The sequence below is a fragment of the Coprinopsis cinerea genome (assembly GCF_000182895.1).
Source record: "Coprinopsis cinerea okayama7#130 chromosome 5 map unlocalized cont3.5, whole genome shotgun sequence".
Classification (NCBI taxonomy): domain Eukaryota; kingdom Fungi; phylum Basidiomycota; class Agaricomycetes; order Agaricales; family Psathyrellaceae; genus Coprinopsis; species Coprinopsis cinerea.
This window is the reverse complement of record NW_003307540.1, coordinates 1,031,540-1,057,829: the sequence shown is the minus strand read 5'-3', so window position 1 is coordinate 1,057,829 and position 26,290 is coordinate 1,031,540. Positions and strand designations below refer to the sequence as shown.

Below are 26,290 nucleotides of genomic sequence, written 5' to 3'. Positions count from 1 at the left end.
GGCCCATGTTCTGTTGAATCCCTTGCTATACTGCGACAAGCCAGCATAGATAATCCAATGACAGGGCTTCAGAATGACGTTGGCAGGTGTGCCATTCGTGATTCTTGCGGGAGGGACAACGAGAACAGCAAGGAGGTGCCTTGTCCATATGATGGCCCTCCTGTAGAGGTTTGTCCCAGACTTCTCTGACTGTCCTGTATGCTAAATGTCTTTGAAACGACATAGATAACCGAACCCGAATCGCGTGCCCTGCTATCAGATATTTGTGGACCGGAACTCGCGTCAGGGCCAGTATGCTGCACCTCGGACCAGTTGGCAACGTTGAACGCGAACTTCAAACAAGTTGAAGGCCTACTATCCGCTTGTCCAGCCTGTAGAAACAACTTCCGAACCTTCTTCTGCACATTTACATGTTCCCCGCAACAAGCATCCTTCCTCAACGTAACTTCAACACAGACCTCCTCAACCGGTCGGGAAGCGGTCGAGTCAGTCGACTTCTTCGTTTCAGAACGATATAAGAAGGGATTCTATGACAGTTGCGCCAATGTGAAGATGGGTTCAGCAAATAGCTACGCTATGGACTTTATTGGTGGAGGGGCGAAGAATTATCACGATTTCTTCAAGTTCGTAGGCACCAAGGCGAAAGGCGACATCGGGAGTCCATTCCAGATCAACTTTCCATTAGCATCTCCACCGGAACTATCTCCCCTAGACCGACAGGCACGCAACTGCTCAGACGCAGACCTCTCAAGCCGCTGTTCTTGTATCGATTGTCCAAGCGTCTGTCCAGCCCTCCCACCCGTACCGCCTCCAGGCGAAGGTCCAACTTGCCACGTTGGATTACTTTCTTGCCTCTCCTTCATTCTCATCCTCGCATACGCATTCGCTGTACTCGGGTTTGTCGTCGGCTACGTAATCGAGCGTGCTGTTCGTCGGAAGCGAGAACAAGCTTACGAGCGAGTAGCTCTTTCGGTCGACTCGGCTTCCCCCAGAACGCACGCCAGGACGCTTGTTGGTGCTGGCTCCCTATCCCAATACTTCGATGAAGATTCACTAGGGGCGCAATCAGAGTCCCGGCATCTCGGTCGAGGCGCATCCCTTCTGGATCCCGTGGAGACGATGCAGCCCCGCCATTACCCCTTGAACGCCTTCCTCCGCCGTTTCTTCTATAAGCTGGGCTTGTGGACAGCATCGTCCCCCTGGCTAACGTTTACCATCGTCTTCACCGTTGCTGCCATTCTCAATGTAGGATGGCAGAACTTTGAAGTCGAGACTGACCCAGTCAGGTTATGGGTAGCCCCCACGTCGGAGAGCAAGCTACAAAAAGAGTTCTTCGACCAGAACTTCGGACCTTTCTATCGTACCGAGCAGATTTTCATCACCTCTGTCGGAGGCTCGGTAGAGGTCGAGCCCAATACCTCGACGTCAGGTATCATCGTCGGCCAGAAACCTCCCGTACTCAGCTATCAACACCTTACGGAGTGGCTCGAGATCGAAAACCGGATACGAGCGTTGGAGTCATCGAACGGCTATACCCTCGACGATGTTTGCTTCAAACCAATGGGAGATGCGTGCGTAGTGCAATCGCCTCTCGCATGGTACGGCCCCGGGGGGGTGAAGCTCGAGCCCGACACATGGGCGTCCAAACTCGTAGAATGTGCCTCGTCACCCATTCAATGCCTTCCGGACTTCCAGCAACCCCTTGCACCGAATTATGTTCTTGGAGGCATCCCAACAACCGACTTGGGCGATCCGGATTACCTCAGGGCGGAGGCAATGGTCGTGACGTATGTCGTTGCTGATTCCTTGGATCCGGAAGTGCAGAAACGGGCGATGGAATGGGAGGAGACGTTACGCGCCTTCCTTGTCCAACTGCAGGACAACATTCCCTCTGACTCCGGTCTCGAGATTGCATTCTCGACCGGAGTGTCGCTGGAAGAGGAGATTAACAAGAGTACCAACACGGATGTAAAGATCGTGGTCCTCTCTTATTTGGCCATGTTCTTCTATATCTCGATGACGCTCGGGAATGGCGCAGCCAGCAGAGATGAAGATGGCTTTTTCGCCTCTCTCGGGCGTTGGTTCGTCAACTTCCCAAGACTCTTCAAACATTCCTCTGCACCCGTCGACTCCCGAGATGCGCCAACATGGTTTCCCCGCCTTCCCCGCTCCCTGTTTATCGACTCCAAGTTTACTTTGGGTCTTTTCGGCATATCATTGGTCATCCTATCGGTTTCCACCTCTGTCGGATTCTTCTCCTTCCTCGGAGTCAAAGTGACGCTCATCATTGCCGAAGTCATCCCCTTCTTGGTGCTTGCAGTGGGAGTGGACAATGTCTTCCTGCTCGTCAATGAGTTGGATAGGCAGAACTTGCTACATGGCCCCACCGCTGCATTCTCAGGACCAAGTGGGCCTAGTCTCCTTTCACCAACTTCACCTACTCAATCCAGGAACCCCTACGAATACTCAGCAGAGGATATAGATGCATCGTCGATGCCTATTCACCTACCCGCTGAAGAACGTGTCGCAAGGACGCTGGCAAAAATGGGTCCTTCAATCCTTCTGAGTACCATCACGGAGACGACGGCATTTGCATTGGGTGCTTTGGTTCCCATGCCGGCTGTGCGCAACTTTGCGCTATACGCCGCGGGTAGTGTCTTTTTGAACGCCCTTCTACAAGTCACTGTTTTTATCAGTGCCTTGACATTGGATTTGCGCCGCACCGAGGTATGTTAATTGCATCAGCTACTTCGTTAGGCATATTCTTGACATTTCGATAGTCCAACAGGGTCGATTGCTTCCCTTGCGTGAGGCTATCCTCGCGCATTGCTTTGAGGGACACTCCCCCCGCGTTTGGTGGGCTGGGAAGTCTGGCCAAGTTCATTCGCAGATATTACGCACCTTTCTTGCTCAAACCTGCTGTCAAGGCCGGCGTGCTGATTACATTTACTGGCCTATTCGTCGCCTCCGTCATCTCAATGCAACACATCCAACTCGGACTCGGTAAGTGCTCTCGCACGCATTTACCGAGCGTTCATTTAACTTGTGAACTTTAGACCAGCGGTTGGCACTGCCGTCCGAGTCGTATCTCGTGGATTATTTCGACAACCTGGATGCGTATTTCGATGTTGGACCACCCGTCTACTTTGTTGCCACCGACCTCGAGCCTACCAAACGGCCTGGCCAACAAGCTCTCTGCGGTCGTTTCACGACTTGCAGAGAGGAATCTCTCGCCCTTCGCCTCGAAGGCGAGCGCAGGCGACCCGAGTCTTCATTTATCTCGCAACCTGCTGCTTCATGGATTGATGAGTTCCTTGGATGGCTGGATCCGGCTAAAGACCAGTGTTGCCGAGTCCGCAAAAGGAATCCGAATGTGTTCTGCCGGCCTAACGATATGGGGAGGATGTGCAGGCCTTGCCTGGCCGACCGTGAGCCTCCTTACAACATCTCGATGGACGGGTTCCCGGAGGACGAGGAGTTTGTCCGGTACCTGAAACATTGGCTTTCTTCGCCGCCCAGTCAAGAATGTCCTCTTGGCGGCAAGGCCTCCTTTGGCGCCTCGTTGTCCATCGACGAGGAGAACGGCCTGGTCACTGCCTCGCATTTCAGGACGTTCCATTCGCCGTTAAAGACGCAGCAAGATTTCATCAACGCTTTCGAGGCTGCCCACCGCATCGCAGACGAGATCTCGGAGGATATTGGGGCCAAGGTCTTCCCGTACTCCTTGTTCTACGTCTTCTTTGACCAGTATGCGCATATCGTCGCCATCACCCAGGAAGTATTGGGTTTGGGTTTGGCGTCGGTGCTGTTGGTCACGGCCGTGCTACTGGGATCGTGGAGAACCGGCACGATCGTCACTGGAGTCGTTGGCCTCACCGTCGTTGCGGTGATGGGTGTTATGCCGCTCTGGGGCATCAGTCTCAACGCGATTAGCTTGGTGAATCTTGTGATTTGCTTGGGTATCGCGGTGGAGTTTTGTGCGCATGTTGCCAGAGCATTTATGAATGCTGGTTCGGGATTGCCGATCGACCATCCTTCTGGACAGAAGGAGAGGGATGAGAGGATGTGGACTGCGCTTGTGGATGTTGGGCCTGCGGTGAGTGCTTTGCAGCAGCATGAGAGAACGCGTAAAAGCTAATGACTACTGTTAGGTCTTGTCTGGAATTACCTTCACAAAGCTCATTGGGATGTGTGTCTTGGCGTTGACTAGATCCAAGTTGTTAGAGGTATGTCGTTCCTTCTATTGGGAGGCTTCGTTGGATACTGACATGATGCTTTAGATCTATTACTTCCGCATGTGGTTGACTTTGATCATCTCTGGTGCTCTGCATGGCCTGGTCCTTCTCCCCGTCGTCTTGAGCATTGCTGGAGGACCTGGATTCCCTCTGCAGGAAGCTGACGAGGAGTGGATGTCGAACGCCATCAGAAACGACTATGAGTACGTATGGTATTTATTTTCGTGGATGATTTTCCTGACAGACCTTTTCTAGGCCGTTCCTAGCGGATGACGATTCGATCTCCAGTGACTGAGGGACCGTCTTGTTTAATTCATCTTGAGCGTTACATGTATTATATACACGTCATATACCGATCTACGTACTTGATTTCAAGCTGAGGGAAGAGGATAGAGAGAAGAACGAGCAAGTGGAAAAAATCAGATATAAAGCAGGAGGTATAATATCGGTCAAGAAGCAAAAGTGCGTTGGTGTCAAGTTTTATGCTGGACGAGGGGACCGTGAACGACTGTCTCTAATGTCATCTCGGCTGGAGCTTCTGTCTGATCTCCTTCCTCGGCTGACTGAGCGAGAGCGGGTACGACTACGGCTGCGACTATAAGAAGAGTACGACCTCGACCGAGAACGGGAGCGCGAAGAGTAGGACCGAGTACGAGAGCGACTGGAGCGGACAGAATAGCTTCTCGATGACCTCCTGGACGAGCGTGAACGCGAGCGAGACCTTGAGCGCCGACCTCGTCCATAGCCGCCCCGAGTATAGCTTGGAGAGCGTCGACGAGGGAAGGGTCGACTGTCGTAGCCTCCACCGCGCCGGATTGGGGAACGGGAGCGCGAGCGGTTCACGTTTGGACGGTAGAGGTCGCGGTCCCTTCCCAGTTGACCGCCTCCTCGTCGACCTCCGTATCCTCCTCTTGCACCTCGGTAGTTGTCCCTGTCCCAGTCTCTATCTCTTCCATATCCTCCTCCTCTTCGGTAGGGTGGTGATCGGGACCTTGTACGGGAACGAGACCGGGATGGGGAGCGCGAACGGCTTAGCGACCTCGAGTAGGAACGTCCCCGACCGTTGCGACCACGACGGGGAGGGGGTGTACGTGAACGGGACCGGATGGGTAAATCTGAAAGTTCAACCTTGAGAACTGCTCCGTCGAGTTGTCCGCCGTCCATGTGCGACGCTGCCTTGTGGGCTGACGACGCGTCTGCAAATTCGAGTGCTGCTTTTCCTCGATTTTGGCCGGCTAAAATGTGGTATTTCACAAGCTCCGTTAGCATTACAGTCCTGTGTATGAGTCTATGAGGTGGGCACGCACATTTTCCAAACAGAGGGAGGTCGACTTTTGTGATTTCGCCATAGAATCCGAATACGATGCGCAGGTGTGATTCGACAACGTTGCGGGTGAGGTTGGTGACGATGACAACTTTGGCGTCGGGTTTGTTGGTATCGCCTGTAGGACGGGAGTCGAGGTCCATATCGATGTCCCGGCGGTCTGGGGTGGACGAGCGACTGCGAGCCATTTTTTGATGGTGGGTGTTTGGAGGAGAGTGGTTGGTTTGCAAGGGAGGCGCTCGACCCGCCTGCGTCACTCTCTCACACGCTTTACTTCGTTAGAATTCATAAAACTGAGGACTCAATTCACGAGCACGGATGGGTGTTACTTGAGCTCGTGGCTCGAGCTCAAATCTCAGAAGGATGCATGCTGCCTGGCAGCATTTACGCCAGCTCAACTCTCAAACAGAACGGCAATCTGGGAACTGGCAATGGCTCCAAGGAAAGCAAGGAATGTGATTAGAGCGCTCTATATGGACTGCTTCCAATACAATTTATACTCTCTTATGGTACGGCCTCGACTGGTGAGCCCTGGTGTGTGGGTTGCTCGGCAGGAGGTTCTAGCGTGTTGCATGGTTTTAGGGCTCATGACGGAGATCCAGAAGTGTTGTCGGTAGTTCACTCTTCCTGGACGTATTTATGGCGGATGTCCTTCCATTGTTTCTGTAAAGAAGGGGGAGAGGGTGTGAGTTGGTGGTTGACAATTCACAAGGAATGCTGTCGGACGTACGCCCTTGTTCCAGTAGTCGAAGAACTTGGAGACACCAGTGTCGAATCCAATGCCGAAGGCGAAAGCACCGACGAAGACAGTGGACACGAAGACACCTAAATTGCGAGGAGAACATGGGTCAACGTCCGAATTTGTTGCCTGCCAGCAGAACCGTACTGTTTCGCTTGAAGATGGTGTTGTAGAGAGCGTTGCCAATCTAGAAACCGTGTTCAGTCCATACTTTCACCATTTTTGCAGAAAGACGTGGACATACCGCCATTGTTGTAGTGAGGAAGCAGCGAGAAAAGGTAGAGATTGTGCGTCCCGATGGGTTCCGGAGAGGCGGAGTTGCAAAGCGCGAAATTGATTTTTCTCACAAGCCATTTCGGTCCTCTGCTGCCACCATGTTCAACGCCCTCCGCGCCTGCTCGCGCCAGCCCTCGTCATCGCCATGGGTCACACAGCTCAGATATACTTCAATGAAGAGAAGTGGTTCTCCTTTGGCTACTGCCCTGTCCAAAGCACATGGAATCGCACCAAAGCGTCCTACGAGACAGCCAACCGCAGAGCCACCTCAGGCCGGTGAGGACGGCTACGCGAAACCGGTCCCTCAACAACAAGAAACAACTCGAAAGAAGGAGGAAGTCCGACTCCGTCTCCATTGTCATTCCAGCCCAAACAACACGATAACCACCCTTACGAAGCAAGACGGTTCCACCATTGCCTGGTTCTCGGGCGGTTCGTGTGGTTTCAAGAAGGGAAACCGCGCGACATACGAAGCTGGCTACCAGTGTGCCGTCCGTTCGTTCAGGAAAATAGAAGAAATCAAGAACCAGATTGTTTCCGAAAGCAAGAAAAATGTCGTGGTGGACCTGTTCTTCAAAGGGTTTGGGCAGGGACGCGATGCGTTGAGAGGAGCTTTGCTGGCGACGGAGGGTGAGCAAATCCGGCCACTGGTTGCAACCATTACGGATAGGACACCAATCAAGATTGGTGGTACTCGTGCAAAGAAAATGCCACGTCTATAGTGAGTACCCGCTTCGTATGTGTGTGGAAACTTGGTCCTAACGAATTTGCGATAGACCGTGCTTTGGGCTCACGCGCGCTTCTTTTGCGCATACCCCTCGCAACCATGTTTCTACTGGCTGTCCGTATACCCTAATCACGGGCAGTATGGGTATGATTATCAACTTAAAGCCTATAGTCATAGATAATATAGCTCATCTAGGAGTGCTGTCCTTCCGCTCTTCAACTCATAGATTACCGTCCAACACAAAAAAAGGGTCCTTGGAATATTCCTGGTACGCTGGTCGCTGCAAGCAATTCAAAGCAACTCGCTTGTCGAATTCGATGTCCTCAATCAGTGCCTCTGCCAGAATAGTTAGCTCGAGAAGAAGAGCCTGGTGGAGGTCCGACGCACCCCGAGAAATGTAGTCAAACTCTGGCCGGATGTAACCAAGAACGATTGCCTTCATCTCGTATCCGTAAAAGTCGCTCTCGAATTTGTGCATGATGTGGATTTCCTGGAAAGACTATCAGGAATCAAAAGTGCCGCGGTGTAGATGGCCGGACGCACTGCTGTTAACCGCTTATTCTTGTAGAACTCGTTCCATCCTAAGCTCATAACCATCGGTAGCACCTTTGTATCCACCCGCCGTAGTTGCGTGGGTTCGTCTTTTGGAGGAATGACCTGAGCGTATCCATAATAAATGCCTGTCTTTGTGACGCTGCTCATTGCTGTAGTTGACTCGTCGGGTAGATTGGCTAGCGCAGCTATCGGTCAGCACAGACGTTTCCGAAAATCAAGGGCACCAGACCTGTAGGGCACCCTAGATCCTTCCCGCCTCTTCCAAACCCTCTTTGAACCTTCCCCTCCAAAGCGATTGGAAATGGTGGTTCGGGAGCGTCAGGACCAACGATCTCTGGACGTCCAAGGCGAAATTCCTCCGTCCGGAGTTTAGCTGGTGGCCTCGAGCCCCTCTGAGCCTCTTCTAAAGCTGTAGGTGGCATTTCGAATAATGTTATATATAATTTCCGGATATGCCGGTTTGAGAGAGAGAGATGAGTTGTTGGAGAAGAAGAAAGAGGACCGGGATTAACTGGAGATTTCATGGGATATATAATACTTTGGGTTATGCGAAATCTCGTGTCTCCTTACCCAATCGGGGTGAGTGCCGGCGCGGGTTTTACCAATCTCTTCTTCTCGAACTCTTACCCTGGATCCCGGATGTATCACCAACAAACCTCAGCGGTTGCAACTTACCCTGTACAAGGGTACGGAGTAGCACCAGGAATAGCACCAGGAGCCGCCGCCTACCCAGCTGCATACCATGCCGCCGCACCCATACCTGGTGCATATCTTGCCTTTCCACCAGCGAGTGGCACACCGGCGCCAGAAACATCTACAAAACCTATACAAAGCATTCCACCACCCCCTGCAGAACCGGCTGTTACACCCAAGATCGCAGAAAACGCGATACGAAAGCTTGTTACTCTTGAATTGAAGCAGGCGGGGTTTGAGAGAGGCGAACCGACAGCTGTGAAGAGGCTGGAGTATGAAGTCCAGGCTTGTGAGTGCTCTTTGCGTCGGTGAAGCGAAGGTGTATGGAGGAGAAGCTGATACAGGTCTTTGTGATAGTCGTGCAGCAACTCTACCAACGAGCACATGAATATGCCAATCTTGCCAATCGAGCTGGGGCTGTTGCATGGGATTTGGCCAAGGCTTGCGAGGAGTTCGACATGCCCGTGAGTGAATTGCATGAGCTGTCGAGGAAGTCGAAGAAGCGGAAACGAAGTGAATAGGCTTATTTCTATCATCTGTGCTGGGACTCATAATTGTGTTTAGGATTGGCCAATGTGAAACCTACGACGACACTTGTACCTCCTCGTTCGAGGTCTCCTTCGCCAGAGCTCTTACCGTCGGATGATGACGATACGCCTGTCGTCCCTGCGACACTACGAACACTACCCTCGTACCTCCCTCCTCTGCCACCCAAACACACATACATGAAGACACCTGTCAGTCGCGATTCTCATCATAAATCATCACAGTTTGGGCTAATTATAATTCCTTGTAGGCTTCACCGCCAAAGAAAGCTGCACTGCCGTCACTCGAAAAGAAGCTCAAGACTGCAAGCTTGGTTCAGAAATCATTACAGAACCTCTTAACCGCGACGGAAGACAGCACGAACAACGAGGATGCGGAGCTGCTGGGTCACATTGTTAATTGGGAAACTGGACTACATCCGCGAAAGAGGTGGAAAGTAAGAAAGTAAGGTCTGGCGTGTCTATGTGTGGTGCCAGTGGTGTACATTAGATGGGTGGTATTGTATGCCTGGAACACCATGAAGAATCCGGGAACATTATATTGTACAGGACATATGGTACGTTTATTTCTTCGCTACAGTTGTGGTAGGACGGGGCCTCGGGCGAGGTTTACTCCCTGGGGTAGGCTTGGGTGTCATGGCATCGCTTTCGGCTGAAGGCTCTTCAGAGGAGCCTGGTGCGATCTTCCTCCTCTTCGCCGCGGGAGCTACAGGGGCATCTTCTCGTCGCTTTTTGGCAGAAGTGGAGCTTTCCTGGTTCGAGCCCGAGGGCTCTGCCAGCATCGAACCTACTGGTTGAACAAGTGGGGCAGAAGGGCTACTTTGACCTGTGGTAGTTGTCGGTTGGTCTCCGTCCATAAGGGCCAATGTACTAGCTGCGGTTGGCGTGGTAGATTTCGACAGTTTAGTGAATCTCGCCCGACACTGGAAGACACCATCAGGGTTATGGATTGTAACTCGAAAAGGGAAACGTACGCTAGGCCCCGTCTTTCCATTCCCAATCTGCGTGCTAATAGCTTTCCAAGAGTTGCCCATGGACGCTACAAGCTCCTTTAGTCGTCTATCCTCCTCTTCAGTCCATACATTCTTCGACGAACTAGAGTTCATGCCTTCAGTCCATCTTTCGTGGCACTGATCGTTCGTACGCCCAGGCATGAATTCGGCCACTTTGACCCAAGCAGAACCAAGGGATGCGACAAGCTTTGTGAGACGCGCATCTTCTTCGGGTGTCCAAGCTCCGCGTTTAATGGATGGGTCGAGGGATTTGTAGTAGCGTCCCTGACATTGAGTATGGGTTGCGTGGGGGGAGACGTGTTGGGCCACTGGCAAGGAAGAAAATCAGGAGGCGGCGACACAGGGAACGGAGAAGACGAACGAACCTGACATCCAGTTGTTGATCCCGTATATGTCGACTGATTCGAGGAGTGCGCGGTCGGACTTTGCGTCCCATGTGTGCCGTGTCCGGGCAACTGATTTGGACATTACAGCTAAGGGCGTTCTATTCGTCTGCAAAGTCGTCTATCAGAACGAGATCGGGCGAGCCGAGGCGGTGAAGGATGTACCCCAAGTTGTTTGGCTATCTCGACCCAATCCACTCGGCCATTCGGGTTAGACTTTCTAGCACTGTCTGCTAGCTCTGCTAGTGTTTTGTGTTCGGAGGAGGTCCAGTCTGAATGGTTGATGGAAGGATGTTGGTCCCCGATCCAGCGAATTCGACATTCTTCGCTCGAGTATTTGTAGGTTGAAACGTCGGAAACCTGAATAACTGTAAGAAGAGGTGATCATTCGTGGAAAGAATATGAACGTACTCGTTCAGCTACCGTGCCCCAATCTATGCCCTCAACGTTTTTATCGAGGTCTATAGGTGTAGTGATGCTGGAAGTGGATCAGAACTCGCGACCACTGGAGAAGGACAATGGATTGTTACCCCGCTTGTGCTCGACACGCTTGGAGACGCATGTTCTCAGCCCGGACAGACGCTTTGAGTACTTCCAGTTCCTTGGGATTCACTGAATGGGTTAATCGAGTTGGAATGTGACCACCGGACTTGGCTGGACTTACTGGACCGTGGGGTAATGCGGGCTGCGTATTCATTCCGTGCGAGGGCATCCTCGCGAAAGGGAGATTCCTGTAGAGTAATTGAGTCGTTTAAAGGGCTTTAAGTCAGGTGGACGTACACTGTCTAGGTACTCCTTCGGTAGAAAGAAACCTGCCGGCCTGGAAGCGCCCGGTACATGGATTTCGTCCTCGATTTCATCATCTACTTCATTGATTTCTAGTTGCTCCTGCAATCATCGATACAGATATTCATTTCGAGGAGGAGATGACGCACCAGCAATTTATCTGCTTCAGCCAACTCGGCCTCCAATTCACCAGCTCGCTGGGTGAGATATCGTTGGAGCTGTTGATTTGCTACTAAAGCGCGCTGGACGAGGACTTTCGGGTCAACTTCAGCGTCAGGTGTTAATGAAGTGGCCATGTCGCGTCCCTAAGAGATCCATAGCATGTCAGACAGGGCTTTATACCCCTGTCATTATCGTATACGTTGATGAACTCGAGTGCTTTCTCGTTCCGTTCCTGTGATGTCAAGAGCGTGCGAAATTGATGGATTTACCCCGAAATTCGGGGGTGAATTTCGCCCAGTGACGGTCGTGTTCTGCGCTGGAGCCTGGAGCAACCGTCGTGTGGGTCTTCTTTGCTCTGTGAACCATGGCAAACGCCTCTGCAAAGAGAATAGGTTCGTGTCATTCTTGTTATAGTGATTATGAGCGCTGAGGGTGTCTGTCTGGTTATAGCAAATCAGAATGAAGCTGCGGTGAAGCAGCTGAGGCTTGGCCTTTTCGTGCCGACCCTGATCTCGCTGGTCTTGCGTTTGTTGTTCAGACGAAGCTCGATACCCCCCTCCAAAGGCTCTATTGCGATTTATGTTGTCACCTACTTCCCGGCCTTCTTCTTGTCCAACTACCTCATCAAGATTGGTTCACCGAACCGTGATGCCGCTACTGGGGCGCTTATATCCTACGGAGAGGACCTCAACCAGCCCGGTGTGACGGAATGGTGTTTCGATATCCTATACATCACATGTGCGTTCGATGATTCGTTTATTACTTGACTGGGGTCACTTATGAGCGCGTCTGTTCAGATGCCTGTCAGGTTGGGAGTGGTGCTTTCGGCGAATGGTTCTGGTGGTTGTACACGGTGGTACGTTCTGTGGTTATCATTCACCCCTTAATCAGGATTCAACAGACGCGCAGATTCCTCTATATGCGGTCTACAAGCTCTGGACGTCAGTGATATCGCCTATGGTTCTCGGACGAGGGTCATCCTCCACCCCTCAGCCCGAAGATGCCCCTGCCCAAAGCGCGACCAGCAAGAGACAGGAAAAGCTTCGCAAGCGTCAAGAGCGCGGCGACCCGCGAGTCAAGATGCAAACTCGCAAATGATTCCACTTTGTCTCTGTCTGTTCCGTTTCCATTTTCGTCAAATCTAGACTGCGGCGATATTGTACAACAGTATATCTATTCGGTGCAATAAATGCAAGGCACGGATTTCATCTTCTGTTTAGTGTTTGGTGACTATTGGACAGGGTCTCGCAGAGCGGCTAGCAGGTTGGTTTACCTCCTCGGCCTGTGGGTCTTCACCCCGAGGAGCTCAGGTGACGCAAGATTTACACGTGCAGGTCCGACCTATGACAGCAACGCGCCTTCCCGTTTTACTTCCCTCGCGTTTCGACTAACTTGTAGGTTCTGCTTTTCACTACTAACGAAGGTCAACGGTGCGCTCTGCCTCGTCAGCGACAACGACGCTGGGTTCTGACTACGCTCAATTGATTTAGTCGAACGGAGACGCATACAAGATGGTTCCTGTCTACCTTTCGGGTCCCTGTTTTGGCGACGCTACGCCAGAGGTGGGCGTTACAGGACATTTCGAGAGTGAATAAAGGCTAACAGAGCGCATATATCCAGTCTACTCCCAGCCAAGCGTCTCCAAAGCCCACCTTGCATCCTCAGAACGAAGATATGTTGCAGGGCATTGACCTTCTCGCGCCGGGCGTCGTGAGTATGCACTTTTGGTCGCAGGAAGAGGCCCGTCGCTAACTATATGCGCCACCAGACTGAACATGTCCCATCTACGGACCTGAGAGCCGATGTCACTCGAAGCGACGACCTTTCCAGAGTTATCAGCCTTTTGGCTTCAGATGATGTCAGTCTCTCCTCAGTGAGTGGGCTTCATCGCTGACCGAACGCGTCCTAGGCCGATGGTCCTCGGATACTAGACTTCATGGGAGACTATGATGATGAATCGATAGTGAGTGGACTTCCTAGCTAACAAACACGCGGCGACTGACTATATGCGCCACAAGATCGAAGAAACGGCATCTTCAAGCCTGAACATTGGCGCCAATTTCTGCCTGTATGACACCGGGACGGATGCTCCGTTGATTTGCCTTTCTCAAGAAGATCAGGACCAAGTTCAAGCCTATCGAACTTCCCCGACGCCCGCTGTCTCCAATGCTGATTCTGATGGTTATGCTGAAGCTAATGTCAACTCCAACGCCGATGCCAATTCCAGAGATAACGATTTACCCCGGCTCTTCCCTGACCTCGCGGGCATCGAGATGAACACCTTTTCAAATGAACACCGGACTGAACCCGACGCCACGGCTAATAACTCTGTTAAGTCTGTTTGTGCTGGTAACCCCTCTCCGGCCTTTAATGAAGGTCAGGGACTGATTGACTGTGATGCATTGGTGAGTTTCTTTGGGTATATGGCGCTTGTTTTTGGCTATTGTGATTCTGAAATTGGGGCTTAGGATGGCCATAACGAGGATTACGGCGACGTGCAGGATGAAGCCAGGGCTGTAGAAGAGAACGTGGACTGCGAGGAGGGTTGGGTGGTGGCGCCATCTGAGACGATGACCGTCGTCTTCAGTCAGGAAATCGATGACGTTATCGACCCTGCACTTGTTGAAGAGACTCTTCAAGGTCCGGACGCCCCTGAAGGCGAGAAGCAGGGCGTAGGTCATCTATCCGTACTTGAACAATCGGGAACTTATCTTTGGCCGCCCTAGAGCAACGAGAATGCTGCCACGGAGATTGAGGAAGGTTTCGATGGTGACGGTGCGGCTACAGCGGTTGACGCGGTAGGAGGCTTTGAAGGTAGGCAATACACGTTATTCTAAGATCTGCGGGGAGGTTGATGATTTCCCCAGGCGACTTGGGAATACCGAGTTCTCCGCCAACTTCCAGTCCTCCGGCAGTCTTCACGTCATCCCCGGATCTGTCTCCAGTGTGGCCAGCCGGGTATAGCTCATCTCCTCCAGAGGACTATGACGACGACCTGGACGGCTTCACATTGGATGGCTCGCCTAAACCTTCCACCACTGCAAGGGAGTCCTTCGGTAGACTGCTTCACGTGGAGCATGCGCACAGCGATGACGATGAACGCATGGAGCTTGAATCTGTTGTCTTATTAAATTCCGTTGACAGCAATGCCGAAGCTTCAGGCCACGAGCAAGGCCTAGAGGAGAGTTTGACTGTTCCCGATGACCGCGAAGAATCCGGGTCAGACTATCGCCTAGATGTCGTGGAACACTTGAAGGCAGATGTGGGCCTGGCCTTTGGAGATCACGTCCGTGAATCTGGCGCTCAAGGCGAGTTTGCTGAAAGCGATTCTCAAGGTCCAGGCTCATGCATGGCGGACATTCAAACAGATAATGTGCGTGTTCAAGTTTCCTTTAACCAATTGCTTCTTCTAACATTTAATAACAGTTGGACACGATATCCCCTCATGGTGCAGCGGTGAAGAAAGCGAACATGAGCAAGGAAAACATCCTGCCCTTGCCACCGAACACGGAATCGCCCTATACCCACGACGCCGTCATGGTAGGCTGACTTTTCAAACTTGATGAGACTATGGCTCATCTATGTACAACAGGCGATTGAGACCCCATCTGGCGCTGGCAATCGGGGTGAAGCCACGTTACATTCCAGCTTTCGACATCTCGCGACGACGTCATCTGTATGCTCCCCTGTCCCATCGCAACAGCCAATTCCGGGCGAAGTGAGCCCCGTAGATGCGACAATGAGGTTGGACCAAGTACCCGAATCCAAGTCGGCTTCTATGGAAATAGTTCCAGAAGTGCAAACTATTTTGAACGTGGCATCCAAGGCCCCTAGAGGGACAAACTCGCCCAAGACTGTGTCCAATGAAGGAAACGAGGATGTTCATGCAGCAGCTTCGCGTGGCGATAATCCAGACCGCACGTATTTCCCAAAGCCGCAGGCCATCCCAAACCCAAAGCGACCCACTGCGGCCGGCCAGAAGCTCCAGGAAAAGAAACTTTCAAAGCCATTCCGCTGCCCGACAATCTCCAGATCCGTTGACATCTCCCGACTTCCACCTCCGGCGCCCACAACGTCTGTTTCATCTACACAGGTTTCAACGCCTTGCGGAGAACAGAAACATGTTTTACAGCCACAGCGAAAGTCGGAAAACGAGGGCATCGGCGCCAACGTTGACCCCAAGATCAAACATCGAACAGTTCGGGCGTCTGCACAGTTTAAATCCCCTTTGACCGTCCGACCATCTGGAGAGCAGTTGGCCATTCGACCTACGCCTACCATTCAAGCTCTGGAACGCAAAGTACAACTTCTGAAGCGGGCGCTGCGCGTTGTCCGGGAGAACGAAGAAGAGGTGCTAAAAGGGCTTGTTCACAAATGGACAGAAGCCGGGCGGGAGATCGCCTGGGAAGTATGGGATCATGTAAAGGACGCAGCTACACAGGGCGGCGATCAGGATTGGCATGGTGCTGGTCATGGGAAGCGTAAAATACAAGAGAGCTGGGGGTGGGAAGACATTTCGGAATCGAAGAAGGCCAAAAGCAACGGCGATTCGAGTTGGGGCTGGGATGCGGTGGCAACGGAAGGCCAATCTGGGAACGATGAGGATGTGCACAACAGTGACGATGGAGATCCTCGAGTCGAAGAAACCGGGGATGAAGGCGAGATTAGGCAAGATACCATCGGGACCATGTTGGCACAGCTTGGAATTTGTCCAGCTACACTCGGTTGGAACGAGGAGGAAGGGTGTTTTGTCTGAAATGGATAGGTCGTCTCCAGAACGCGGCGTATGAATTGATTTTTCTGACAATCCAAGGCGACTTCCAAAAAGCGCGCGCATAATTACTCTCGTGTCCCATCGCCTCGTGCTTTTAATAACAATGAGAAACAGACGGTTTTCGAACTCTTCATGGAAAACTCGATACTTGCAGCGCTTTCGAGGCGTCTGATTAAAAACAGACGTGAAACGGGTGATGTTAACGTTGCAGAGGGCGATGACGCGTGGTATGGGTCCGCAGGCTGTTTTGCAGTGTCGTCTGGGCCAAACATCGCGCCCATTGGCACGCGAACCGCAATGCTCCCCCTTGTTCCTCTGATTACTTATTTCATATTTCGGACAGGGTTTCAATAACAAACCAGTTGTGAGGCTCAGAAGAGCCCTTGACCTCGAGGCGACCATACCACGAGCAATAGGACGTCAAATTATGTACGTAATCCCTATATATCACATTTCGGCTACTGCCACTCCGCATTTGCATCAAGGACGCCCGTCTTTTGATTCTTAAGCTCATCGCTTTTCTTTCTTCCTTTTTCCTCAGTCCAAGGCCTTCTTAACCCAATCTCCCGCTCAACACCGCCGCAGCCGCTTCTCCGAGTCAGAAACTATATTATACACACGATTCCAAACTCGGCAGTCTGCGCTTTCGTGACTTCGGACGCTCCCGCAGGGTCGCTTTACTGTTCCCTTTAAACCACCAGGACATCGCCACTCGCCTTCCAAATGGCTCGCTCACAAGCCGATAACCTTCAATACCTTGCCCATTCCGCGAATGCTCTATCCCCCAGGCCAGATTCCACCGCGTCGAGAATATCTACCACCAATACGGCCGGGACTGTGTCGACCGCTCCAGCGGGGCCCTCGCAGGAACGAGGCGCGATGTATAGCCCCCGCGTAGAACCTGTGAGCTCTCCGCTATTCTTTGGGGTTCTGGAAGTGTCCTGATCATTATTCTGCAGCCTTCCATGACCAGCGCCAGTGCTCCTCGAGCGTGCGAGCGTTGCGTGCGCACCAATAAAACCTGTCGCGGACCAGTAGGTGCGCGCTGCGAACATTGTAAACGCTTAAAGCAACGATGTTCAAACGCCAGTGGCTCCTCTCGTGGCAAGCATGCCGGTAAGTTACGCCACACGTAGTTCATTGGATGTACGCTCATTTACTCTCCTAGCTGCCAGGCGCAATGACGCCAACGCTAACGAGACAGGCGCCACAGACAGCGCACAGGATCCGTCTCCCACCCCACTGCGCACCAGTAACGCTGATTCATATTCGCGCCCAGTGGGCCCGAGCATGAAGCGCAAGATGGACGACAGGGAGGACACACCCAGCGACGAGCGCAGCTTCTCGAGGGACGAGTCTGATGAAGAGAATGACTACGGCCATCAGATTCCTGCCAAGCTCAACAAGAGACGCCGCTCGCAGACGAATGGTTCCATGATCGCTTCCAGGGTCCTCCGGTATGTCGCACAGATCGAGGAGGCCCGGAAGCGACTCGACGTTGCCTATAACACTGAAATGAAGAAACTTGACCATATTATTGCAGCTCTTACAAAGGACATGTCGGACCTCAGAGAGGATGCTAGAGACGCGTCGACTTAGAGATTTGCTTTTCACCTGTTCTTCCTTCGCCGTCATCGCAACCCTCTCTCCATTGTATCGCGAACCCCATGACACTCCTCTTGCTCATGACTCATCCACATTCCCCTTTCTATGTATCACTATCCTGTATGTTCATGACACATCTTGCTTTCTTGTACAGCTTTATCTTCTGGTCGGATACTACTTGCTCTCCTGTTTTGCTATCGTTTCACTTACATCTTTACATTCGTCCGTGCTGTTGTATCATATTTACATTGTTGTCCCATACCTACACGCATTCCCAAGGCTGTATTCCCTTACGTATGCCTAGATTACAGCTCCTGCCCTAATACACCTAGTCCGTGGATTTCAATTTTCCCGACCGCGATGGTATCATTGTGACGTTGGAGGCTACGTTTGAATCGATCGATCATGTTTCCTCCTTATCATCATGGGGAAGACAAATAGCATTCCTACACCTCTCCCACCGCCCAAAGCCACTTGAAAACCCGTTCGCTCCTTTTAGTCCCACCAGATGCCAAATCCGTTCATCCTCGTTTCTCCGGGCGCTACGCGGGGTTTGGGTTTAGCGCTTACTCGGCAATTCCTTCGCACGACCTCTCTGCCCGTTTACACCAGTCATCGCAGGCAGGTTAACGACAAGGATATCAAAACGCATATCTTGGGTCCTCTTCCCGATGTGGACCCCAAGAGGCTCCATCTTCTTCACATAGATCTGACGTCCGAAGACACTATGGCGCATGCCGCGAAAACACTGAAGACGTCTCTCAAGAAGCATGTCGGCGAGGATCCCTACCTACAGACTGCGTTTATCACCGGCGGGGTCCTCTTCCCCGAGAAACAGCCTTCCGACCTCCAATGGGACCACCTGAAGGAGACGTTCCAGATCAACACCATTTCACACTTGCTCATGATCAAGCACTTTTCCCAATTCCTACCACCCACCAACCAGGAGCAGTTTCGCAAGCTCGAGAAGCCGTCCAAGTGGGTGCACATTACTGCGAGGGTTGGGTCTATCGAGGATAATCACAGAGGAGGGTGGTATTCGTATCGGTCTTCCAAGGCCGCGTTGAATCAAGTGGTGAAGACGTTCGATATCCATCTCGGACTCCACAACATCAATGCTATCTGCGTTGGGGTTCATCCGGGAACCGTGAAGACGGATTTGAGCAAGGGGTATTGGGGATCGGAGGCGAAGCCTGAATTGTTTGAGCCTGAGACGGCGGCGCAGAACTTGGCGGATGTGGTAGAGAATCTCAAGACGGAACAGAGGGGAACGATATGGGATTGGGCGCATGAGGAGATTCCCTGGTAAATTTGAAGGTACGCTCGCATGTTCCTCGTGGTGATTCTATACGTGTATTGTGGTGCTCACGCCATTCCTGGACAGTGAAATCCAACTTCCAAGGCAACTTTTACTGTACAACAGTCTTGTATATTCGCTCGTTAATTAATACGTTGACGATCAGATTGACGTTCTAGCGGGCAGCGAGAAGTACCAAATGAACTGCGTCGTAACTGCGCAACCAGTGATCTTGCTTAATTTTATTCCGTCGTTGACGGAAACTGTCTGAATTCGAGGTTCTATCCCTCGTCCTTCTGTGGATGATATCGCGTAGCCACTGTTCGAAAGGTGCACGGCTCTGAGCTGGACGCTCATGACGGTAGACGTAACTTGTGGATGATTCACGACCACTTTTGGAGGCGCACGGATCCATCCTACCTCAGAGGAAGCACCTCGATGAAAAAAGGGAGACAAAGGACTCCAGTCTCTTATGGCATGATACATTCTCGATGAATATGCGTATTTTGGAATCTGCGACGTGTACCGTCGTCGGTGTCGTCCCACTCGACGCTCGCGAGCTTTTGGTCGCTGTTCGTACACATGGACCCATAAGCACAAACTACTCAGTCGCGATCACTTTCTTGGCAGGTCGTCGGTCCGGGGATTGCTTTGCGCTTGGCATTGCGTTGAACAGCTACCACCACACGTTCCGAGGCGCGCAGCGACGGCAAAGATGTTGGACGACGAGCTCAAACTGGTAGTGACGACGGCTCTCTCGAAGCTATTCGCTTCAACTCATACCACATCCTCAACGCGATCGAACAGTCATTTGACACCGTTGTCTTCAATGGAGCTTCTTACCCATGTTGTGACCACCAAATTACCTCCAGGATTACTTCCCAATAAATCAACCCCTCCCAGGCTACGTCTAACTGACCTCAAACGCTTTGAGAAGATCATAGAAGACCTCGCTCGGACTTGGGAGGATGGCAGGATATCGTATTCCAGGGAACAGATGGGCGCTGGTTCCTCAGCTGAAGCCTCGGGTTCTAATGGCTTTAACAAAGCTGAAGAAGGGACAATGATGATTTGGGAAGTTACGTTGGGTGCGAAGGCATTTGGATTGTTGGAGACTGGGTCCATCGGAGATAGGACTTTGGATGAGTCGAGCAGCGGAGGCCCTGGACTGGGAAAGAGAAAGCGTATTGTGGACGAGGATGCAGATTCCGCGGCTGGGAATGACGATGACGACGACATTTATCATGAAGGGACGAGGTCTCCTAGGCGCCAAACGGTCGGCGTTGGACTTGAATTCGAGCCTGCGATTGATGGCGCTTCGGGAAGGGCGACGTCAAGCCTGGGTAACCTCTCCAAAGAACTGCGAGAGGTCTATTCTATTCTGCAACGCGGAACTGCAAAGGGCAGGCTCCTTGCTGAACAGGTTGGACTTTATTCTCACCACTTTCGACTACTTTCTAACGAACGTTACAGTTTCGATCAACAGATGAAACGTTCGAGCCTATCTGCCCCCATATCACCAAGGACGAATGTGCGAAAGTTGGAAGCCTATCCGGTAACAACGCACCTTGCTCGCAAATCCATTTCCGCCCTCTAATACGACCACATACCGACGTTACATTGGGACATTGCTCGTACCTTAACACCTGTTATTCCGAGCCAACCTACTCACAATCACCATCAATACCACCGTTCCCGGGATCTGCTAGTTTAAGTGGGGGTGTCAACCTTGGAGGTATCAATCTCAATGCCACAAATGCTAGAGGGCCTGTTAGCCTCCCTAGCGGCCTCGGTGCTGGGGGAAGGGGAAAGGAGAAGGCCCCTTGTCGCTACCTTCACTACGAGGTTGATTGGGACGGGGACGAGCGACGAGCTGAACAGGAACGAGAGAAAGAGAAGGGAAAGACCGTCATTAAGAAGCCTTACAAGTTGGGTATTGGGCTCGGCCCTATGGGGAGGGAAGCTACGCCGGTACGTTCCAAGTGTACTAGTCTGTCTTCCTGCGATTCTCATTTCCGCGTAGTTGCCGCCACAGTGGATCAACTGCGATCTTAGGAGGTTCGACTATTCAGTACTTGGGAAGTTCCATGTCATCATGGCTGACCCGCCTTGGGATATTCATATGAGCGTACGTCACCTTTTCCATTGACGCAAGCCACTGCTCAAGGGAAACCCAGTTGCCCTACGGGACCATGACTGACGATGAGATGAGGGCGATGCCAATTCCGGCGTTGCAGGACGAGGGACTCTTGTTCTTGTGGGTGACTGGGAGGGCTATGGAAGTGGGTAGAGAATGTCTGAGGGTGTGGGGTTATACAAGAGTAGACGAGGTTGTCTGGGTGAAGACTAACCAGGTAAGAGCACCGCATATGTATTCCTTTCACGTTGACTAATATTGTTTGCAGTTGCAGCGAGTTATCCGCACGGGTCGGACTGGCCATTGGCTCAACCACACGAAAGAACACATGCTCGTCGGCATCAAGAATCCTCCTGGCGTAACTCAAGGGTCAAATACGGGGGAAACACCTACTCTGAAGTTCCCTTCGTGGATCAACAGAGGCCTGGATACAGACGTGATCGTATCTGAAGTACGAGAAACCTCTCGCAAACCGGACGAAGTCTACAACATGATCGAGCGCATGTGTCCAGGAGGCAGAAAGGTGGAGATCTTTGGACGGAAGCATAACGTCCGACCTGGTTGGATCACGCTAGGAAATCAACTAGGCAATGTGGATATGATATGGGAGGAAGATTTAAGGGAGAGGGTGAAGAAGCGATACCCGGAACGAACAATCGCTGGAGGAGATGAGAACGTGCAGTAGGTATTTATATGATTGAGGTGGAATACAGAACAGTTATTGCGTGATGACAGTAGGCTACACGAGGAAGCTGGTCTCGGCTGCGGGTTGTCTTCAGCTTCGAACAGCGCAGCTCGTTCCTGGTACGAAGCGACATCAACAATCAAGACAAGAGTGCCGTAGCTGAAGCCCAGTGCTGCCTCATTCCCAAAGGCGAGATAAGGCAATCTGGTGGTCAACAATGATCGAGGCTTGGTGATCCAGAGAACAGGTTTGTCGCGCGTTCTAAGCTCGCTCGGGTCGAGGTCGAAGGGCTTGACCCTGGCGCCACCCACCCCCTTACCGAGTCGACTGCTCCACTCTCCCATTTCCAAGTCGACATTCCAGTTGATGGGATGAACTGAGGTTGAGTTGGTGAGGAACATCGCACGCGCATTTGCCTTTGGACCGTCGATGATTTGGCTGAAGTCCTGCCTGACTTCAACCATCGAGGTACCGATGTTGCGGAAAAGGGCCTGGACTTTGACGCTCAAACCAAGAGCTTTGCATGCACGTTCCACCAGGGAGTCGCTGCCCTTAAGACATCCCTCGAACTCGGAGAAGTTCTTGAGCCAATTGAACTGGCTCAAATAATGTTCGTTGGTGAGGGGATACTTGTGGGTGAGGCCGAAGCCGAAGGCACCTCCGTCGGGCAGGAACGTCTCATCGGCGAGAAGAGTGCGTAGGGCATTTTGGATCTGCTGTTCCTCCGGGGAGACGCGGATGGAGATCGAGGGGTCGAGCGGGGACATGGGTTTCCGCGTGTAAAGGTTGTAGGTGAGGGTGACTCGATACCCAGACTCGACGAGGGTAACTTCGTGTTCGATGTCACTGTAGAAGGCCACGAAAGCTAGCCGATGCACCTCGGATTGCTCTTTTGACACGAGATTGGAGGAGTCGAAGGTCCATGGGCCAGCTTTGGTCGTCAAGAGAAGATCGCCGCCTCTATGCTCGGTGGGGAAAACGATGACAAGAGTGCCGAGCATGTTGGGGTCGCGAGGGGTATCGACATGGGGCTTGAAGAAGGACCCGGGGCCTGCGGAGTGGTTTCAGTCAGCTACCAACGACGTCGATCGTCGGAGATGGAACGCACCATATACGTTTAGTTTGTCAACGTGAGCCTCCAATAGGAGGGTGCTGGACTCGTACTGAAGCAAGGCATCGTGGACGGTGGTCAAAATACCCGAGCGAACAACGTCGAACTGGGTGGCAAGTTTGGAAGCGTCGAGCTTCCAAGCCTTGCGATATGTCTCGTCGAGAACGTCCCGGTCACCCAGCCCAAACTTGGCAGGCTCGCAGGCCTTCACCAGATCTTCGAGTCGGGTGTCGGGAACACCGTTGGGGGATGCAAAGTCGAGTCCTCTGTTAAGGATGTGACCGTAAGTGCATGATACCCGGTAGCATGTTGTCAAGTCTCTTACCCAACAGCGGTATGGTCGTTATCAGCGAAGTAAAAGAGACCAGCTTTACCAGCTTGCAGTGGGTAGGTTCCCGAGCAATGCCCTGGGACGACCAGCTTTTCCACGGTTTCTTGAAGACGAGAGATGGATTCAGGAAGAGGCATTTCTTAAGACAGTGAGTCGGCAGGAGAGAGGAAGGTGGAGAAAATAGCTAAGCTTCAAGTTGCTGAAGATGAAAGGACGAGTTAGTGCCAGCTTTTAAACCCAGGTCCCGAGTCAATAATCCGATTCATTGCGCGAAGGACTTCGATCTCCCGTCCTGACTTGTCCAATATCGATCAATAAAGGTCATGCAAATGGTGGACAAAAATTTTTAATGACGCTTTATGATGGCTCTATGTTGACAATGTTTCCTGGTGCAGAACTCCGCCTTTCTGGCGAGATCACATTGCATCGCCGAGGCTGCAACGTTCAGGGTTCCCTGTGGGCGAGCTTGTTGCAGAGAAGGTCAGTCGAGATGCGCTGAGGAGAGAAAAAGTTTTTGTGTGACGGCTATAGAAGAGCACGAGGCTGGGGACGGGACGGCTAAGTTTTAGTGGATGGCCATCATTGTCCGGTGTACCGATCAGTGTATCGTTCGCGGTCAACAAGCGACTGTTTCTCTGTAGTTCTGAGAGTACGTTTCGAGGAGAAGAGAACAAGTACCGTCAGCAACGATATCGTCGAGCAGAGGGAGCACGACAACCGCTTCACAAGCGTGGCGAGTCACAAGGTGTTCCAAGACCGAATCGGAGATCTTACGCAAAGATCTCACGAAGAGCAGAGAAAAATAGTTAAACGCGACACACGCAACACGTTTCCGGTCCTTACCAGCCAAGAGCGCAGGGGTCACTCCGAGTCAGAAGAGAATCGCACTGACGATGAATCCCGGGTAAACGGCAAATGGCCTCCACGTTGCAGTTCGTCCGTGTGTGGTTTTTCGGCAGTCAGAAACAATAATGCACGGTCGAGTCATGCTTGAAGAGGGAGATCGATTGGGGAAGGGCCACATTCCGATACTGTCGTGAGCAAAACAGGCATAGGTACTTCGTGGGTGCGATCGCACACTTGCATCCTCTCTTGATATATCGTAGCCGCCAGTCTCCGTCAAAGGAGTCGAAAATCGCTGTATTTATTGGTAATTACAAACTGGTCAGACAGTACAAAGAAATCAGAATTAGTCAAAGGCATAAAGGAGCAGGAAACGAAGCCCATCCTGATGTCAGGCATGAAGTGCTTGAAGATGGATTCCGAATGACTTTTGGGAAAAATCTCTAGTCGCGACTTCCGCTTCTGGACCTGGAGCTGACGGACATCGAGCTTCCTGTACTACCGCTCCTTCCTCTTCCGCTTGCATTGCCCCTCTTTTCGGGTGTGCGCCCTCGAGGGGGAGAGGCACCACGTCTTGGTGGCGAGTGATCTCTGTCACGGTAGTCGCGGTCAAGTGGGGCCCTCCCTTTTGGAGGTGGAGAGCCTCGACGGAGGTGTGGAGGTACGTCACGATCCCTGTAATCACGGCCGCCTCTGCCGTCATCACGAGTGTAGACAGGTGTTGGGAGAGGAGACTTCAACTTCCTGGCGCTCGAGGGAGGAGGGGTATTGCTGCGCTGGCGGCGACGATAGTCAGGAGAGGGAGAACGAGAGTCGGAGCGAGAAGAATGAGACCGCGAACGAGGCGAGCGCAAAGGAGAACGGGATGCTGAGCGAGACCTGGAACGAGAATAGCTTGCTCCTCGACGCCTCCTGTCCCTTTCAACTGAACGCGACCGAGACCTGCGCGGTGGTGACATGGAGCGGTCCCGTGCTGGACGTTTGCTATACCGCCCATAAGGAGACCTCGATCGCGAAGGCGACCTGGATGGGGAGCGTTTTCTCGACCTCCGAGGCGGGGAACGATCGTCGCGGTCTCGCATTTCAACGTCGCGGCTTCTGGGAGGCGGTGACCTATCCCTTGCACCGTCCCTGTCCCGTGCGGAGGGTGGCGGCGGAGGTCCCATGTCGAATTTACTATCTCCTCGACGAGGGCCCGTTGGCACAGGAGGTGGTGGCATGCCCCGCTCATCCCGTTTGTCTCCCTGTCTTGACCTTTCATATTCTCGTTTTCGTTGTTCGTCCTGTCGCCTCCTTTCCTCTGCCCACTTCCGCCTCTGCTCTTCCATGTTCCTGCGTTCTTCTGCGCGCTGCCTCTCCCGTTCCTCCCGTTCAGCAATTCGTTTGAGTTTCAACTCTTCCTGTTTCTCTCTGTCGAATGAATCACCCTCCTGGTAGTCACTTCGCGTTCCCAGGGCCTTGGCCATGCGCTCAAGTTCAACCTTCTTTGCTGCTGCAATAGCATGGGTATCGGAAGGTTTGAGAGAGCGAGGATTCTTGATTGATGAGCTGAGATTGGCTAGCAATTTCTCGCGCAAAGCAGAAACTTGTTTCTCGATTTCAGCCTCGTCGATCCTAACGAATGCATGAGTGGTGGAGTGAATAATGGATTGTGAACTGACACTTACTCTTCATCCTCGAGCTTGAGCTGCAGCTCTAGACATTTGACCTCCACTGCCCTTTTCCTTTCGTGCTCCAAAATGCCTTGGTCAGGCTCCCTGTGCTTTGGGGGTGCAGCTTCCCATGAGTTGTCCTGCTGGTTGCTGTGCTGGTAGCTCCTCAAAGTCGAGAGATTGCGAACGACATAGCCGCTCGTGCCGCTGGAATACTTGTCAGGGAATATATATTGTTTGTAAAATGGAAATAATTACCTTCCACGGGGAGTCGTTAAACCGATGCCGTTGTACATGGTGGTGGACGAAGAAAAGGCGATGGGACAGCAGATGCCGAAGGCATGACTGATTGAGTTCCCACGAGTTCGGCAGAGGAGAAAGTCATAAGAGGACAGGTGGGACTTGTTGGGAGCCATT

General features: G+C 52.3%; 15 protein-coding genes across 15 annotated transcripts; 8 read left to right on the top strand and 7 right to left on the bottom strand.

Moving 5' to 3' along the window:
• Positions 1-57: 57 nt before the first annotated feature.
• Positions 58-4,530, top strand: CC1G_00079 (vacuolar membrane protein; the record flags this gene model as incomplete). Its single annotated transcript, XM_001836891.2, has 7 exons — positions 58-168; positions 457-2,727; positions 2,781-3,003; positions 3,057-4,096; positions 4,152-4,226; positions 4,281-4,438; positions 4,491-4,530. The coding sequence occupies 7 exons, from the start codon at positions 58-60 to the stop codon at positions 4,528-4,530; spliced, it is 3,918 nt and encodes a 1,305-aa protein (XP_001836943.2).
• Positions 4,531-4,708: 178 nt separating this feature from the next.
• Positions 4,709-4,978, bottom strand: CC1G_14584 (hypothetical protein; the record flags this gene model as incomplete). The annotated part of the gene is made up of 1 exon (XM_002911107.1): positions 4,709-4,978. The coding sequence occupies one exon, from the start codon at positions 4,976-4,978 to the stop codon at positions 4,709-4,711; it is 270 nt and encodes an 89-aa protein (XP_002911153.1).
• Positions 4,802-5,753, bottom strand: CC1G_00078 (hypothetical protein). Its single transcript, XM_002911106.1, has 2 exons — positions 5,543-5,753; positions 4,802-5,470 (listed from the first exon to the last, which is right to left on the bottom strand). The coding sequence occupies exons 1-2, from the start codon at positions 5,582-5,584 to the stop codon at positions 5,267-5,269; spliced, it is 246 nt and encodes an 81-aa protein (XP_002911152.1). The 5' UTR covers positions 5,585-5,753; the 3' UTR covers positions 4,802-5,266.
• Positions 5,754-5,996: 243 nt separating this feature from the next.
• CC1G_00077 (hypothetical protein) lies at positions 5,997-6,580 on the bottom strand. The gene is made up of 4 exons (XM_001836889.2): positions 6,543-6,580; positions 6,446-6,485; positions 6,290-6,384; positions 5,997-6,222 (listed from the first exon to the last, which is right to left on the bottom strand). The coding sequence occupies exons 1-4, from the start codon at positions 6,546-6,548 to the stop codon at positions 6,178-6,180; spliced, it is 186 nt and encodes a 61-aa protein (XP_001836941.1). The 5' UTR covers positions 6,549-6,580; the 3' UTR covers positions 5,997-6,177.
• A 92-nt stretch (positions 6,581-6,672) lies between these two features.
• Positions 6,673-7,296, top strand: CC1G_00076 (mitochondrial 37S ribosomal protein YmS18; the record flags this gene model as incomplete). The annotated part of the gene is made up of 1 exon (XM_001836888.2): positions 6,673-7,296. The coding sequence occupies one exon, from the start codon at positions 6,673-6,675 to the stop codon at positions 7,294-7,296; it is 624 nt and encodes a 207-aa protein (XP_001836940.2).
• Positions 7,297-7,521: 225 nt separating this feature from the next.
• CC1G_00075 (riboflavin kinase) lies at positions 7,522-8,278 on the bottom strand (the record flags this gene model as incomplete). The annotated part of the gene is made up of 4 exons (XM_001836887.2): positions 7,522-7,637; positions 7,689-7,791; positions 7,845-8,032; positions 8,086-8,278. The coding sequence occupies 4 exons, from the start codon at positions 8,276-8,278 to the stop codon at positions 7,522-7,524; spliced, it is 600 nt and encodes a 199-aa protein (XP_001836939.2).
• A 124-nt stretch (positions 8,279-8,402) lies between these two features.
• CC1G_00074 (hypothetical protein) lies at positions 8,403-9,543 on the top strand (the record flags this gene model as incomplete). The annotated part of the gene is made up of 4 exons (XM_001836886.2): positions 8,403-8,838; positions 8,907-9,062; positions 9,114-9,286; positions 9,346-9,543. 4 exons carry the CDS (start codon positions 8,403-8,405, stop codon positions 9,541-9,543), a joined length of 963 nt encoding a protein of 320 aa, XP_001836938.2.
• Positions 9,544-9,657: 114 nt separating this feature from the next.
• On the bottom strand, positions 9,658-11,572 carry CC1G_00073 (MYB4R1; the record flags this gene model as incomplete). The annotated part of the gene is made up of 9 exons (XM_001836885.2): positions 9,658-10,017; positions 10,069-10,415; positions 10,473-10,599; positions 10,656-10,850; positions 10,902-10,968; positions 11,021-11,102; positions 11,155-11,221; positions 11,271-11,378; positions 11,426-11,572. 9 exons carry the CDS (start codon positions 11,570-11,572, stop codon positions 9,658-9,660), a joined length of 1,500 nt encoding a protein of 499 aa, XP_001836937.2.
• Positions 11,573-11,786: 214 nt separating this feature from the next.
• Positions 11,787-12,651, top strand: CC1G_00072 (hypothetical protein). The gene is made up of 4 exons (XM_001836884.2): positions 11,787-11,830; positions 11,889-12,176; positions 12,236-12,294; positions 12,348-12,651. The coding sequence occupies exons 1-4, from the start codon at positions 11,803-11,805 to the stop codon at positions 12,534-12,536; spliced, it is 564 nt and encodes a 187-aa protein (XP_001836936.1). The 5' UTR covers positions 11,787-11,802; the 3' UTR covers positions 12,537-12,651.
• Positions 12,652-12,949: 298 nt separating this feature from the next.
• CC1G_00071 (hypothetical protein) lies at positions 12,950-16,194 on the top strand (the record flags this gene model as incomplete). Its single annotated transcript, XM_001836883.2, has 10 exons — positions 12,950-13,000; positions 13,059-13,148; positions 13,207-13,296; positions 13,348-13,401; positions 13,457-13,843; positions 13,907-14,110; positions 14,165-14,252; positions 14,306-14,811; positions 14,865-14,978; positions 15,031-16,194. 10 exons carry the CDS (start codon positions 12,950-12,952, stop codon positions 16,192-16,194), a joined length of 2,748 nt encoding a protein of 915 aa, XP_001836935.2.
• A 741-nt stretch (positions 16,195-16,935) lies between these two features.
• On the top strand, positions 16,936-17,967 carry CC1G_00070 (hypothetical protein; the record flags this gene model as incomplete). The annotated part of the gene is made up of 3 exons (XM_001836882.2): positions 16,936-17,115; positions 17,172-17,328; positions 17,381-17,967. The coding sequence occupies 3 exons, from the start codon at positions 16,936-16,938 to the stop codon at positions 17,809-17,811; spliced, it is 768 nt and encodes a 255-aa protein (XP_001836934.2). The 3' UTR covers positions 17,812-17,967.
• A 358-nt stretch (positions 17,968-18,325) lies between these two features.
• On the top strand, positions 18,326-19,126 carry CC1G_00069 (C factor cell-cell signaling protein; the record flags this gene model as incomplete). The annotated part of the gene is made up of 1 exon (XM_001836881.1): positions 18,326-19,126. One exon carries the CDS (start codon positions 18,326-18,328, stop codon positions 19,124-19,126), a length of 801 nt encoding a protein of 266 aa, XP_001836933.1.
• An 817-nt stretch (positions 19,127-19,943) lies between these two features.
• Positions 19,944-21,936, top strand: CC1G_14583 (m6a methyltransferase; the record flags this gene model as incomplete). The annotated part of the gene is made up of 5 exons (XM_002911105.1): positions 19,944-20,537; positions 20,588-21,085; positions 21,138-21,242; positions 21,292-21,468; positions 21,520-21,936. The coding sequence occupies 5 exons, from the start codon at positions 19,944-19,946 to the stop codon at positions 21,934-21,936; spliced, it is 1,791 nt and encodes a 596-aa protein (XP_002911151.1).
• A 33-nt stretch (positions 21,937-21,969) lies between these two features.
• CC1G_00068 (hypothetical protein) lies at positions 21,970-23,515 on the bottom strand (the record flags this gene model as incomplete). Its single annotated transcript, XM_001836880.2, has 4 exons — positions 21,970-21,990; positions 22,068-22,987; positions 23,045-23,313; positions 23,373-23,515. The coding sequence occupies 4 exons, from the start codon at positions 23,513-23,515 to the stop codon at positions 21,970-21,972; spliced, it is 1,353 nt and encodes a 450-aa protein (XP_001836932.2).
• A 1,149-nt stretch (positions 23,516-24,664) lies between these two features.
• On the bottom strand, positions 24,665-26,289 carry CC1G_00067 (pre-mRNA-splicing factor CWC21; the record flags this gene model as incomplete). Its single annotated transcript, XM_001836879.2, has 3 exons — positions 24,665-25,835; positions 25,889-26,080; positions 26,132-26,289. The coding sequence occupies 3 exons, from the start codon at positions 26,287-26,289 to the stop codon at positions 24,665-24,667; spliced, it is 1,521 nt and encodes a 506-aa protein (XP_001836931.2).
• Position 26,290: the final 1 nt, after the last annotated feature.

What these genes read in the sequence shown, in the direction of transcription:
- CC1G_00072 (XM_001836884.2), top strand. Translation starts at nt 11,803, where the DNA reads ATGGCAAACGCCTCTGCAAAGAGAATAG. An exon ending in CGCCTCTGCAAAGAGAATAG is followed by an intron (nt 11,831 to 11,888) that starts GTTCGTGTCATT and finishes GTCTGGTTATAG; the next exon opens with CAAATCAGAATGAAGCTGCG. An exon ending in CGATATCCTATACATCACAT is followed by an intron (nt 12,177 to 12,235) that starts GTGCGTTCGATG and finishes GCGTCTGTTCAG; the next exon opens with ATGCCTGTCAGGTTGGGAGT.
- CC1G_00077 (XM_001836889.2), bottom strand. An exon ending in CACCATCTTCAAGCGAAACA is followed by an intron (nt 6,385 to 6,445) that starts GTACGGTTCTGC and finishes CTCGCAATTTAG; the next exon opens with GTGTCTTCGTGTCCACTGTC. An exon ending in TCGACTACTGGAACAAGGGC is followed by an intron (nt 6,223 to 6,289) that starts GTACGTCCGACA and finishes CCTTCTTTACAG; the next exon opens with AAACAATGGAAGGACATCCG.
- CC1G_00078 (XM_002911106.1), bottom strand. Translation starts at nt 5,584, where the DNA reads ATGGCGAAATCACAAAAGTCGACCTCCCTCTGTTTGGAAAAT. An exon ending in CCTCCCTCTGTTTGGAAAAT is followed by an intron (nt 5,471 to 5,542) that starts GTGCGTGCCCAC and finishes ACCACATTTTAG; the next exon opens with CCGGCCAAAATCGAGGAAAA.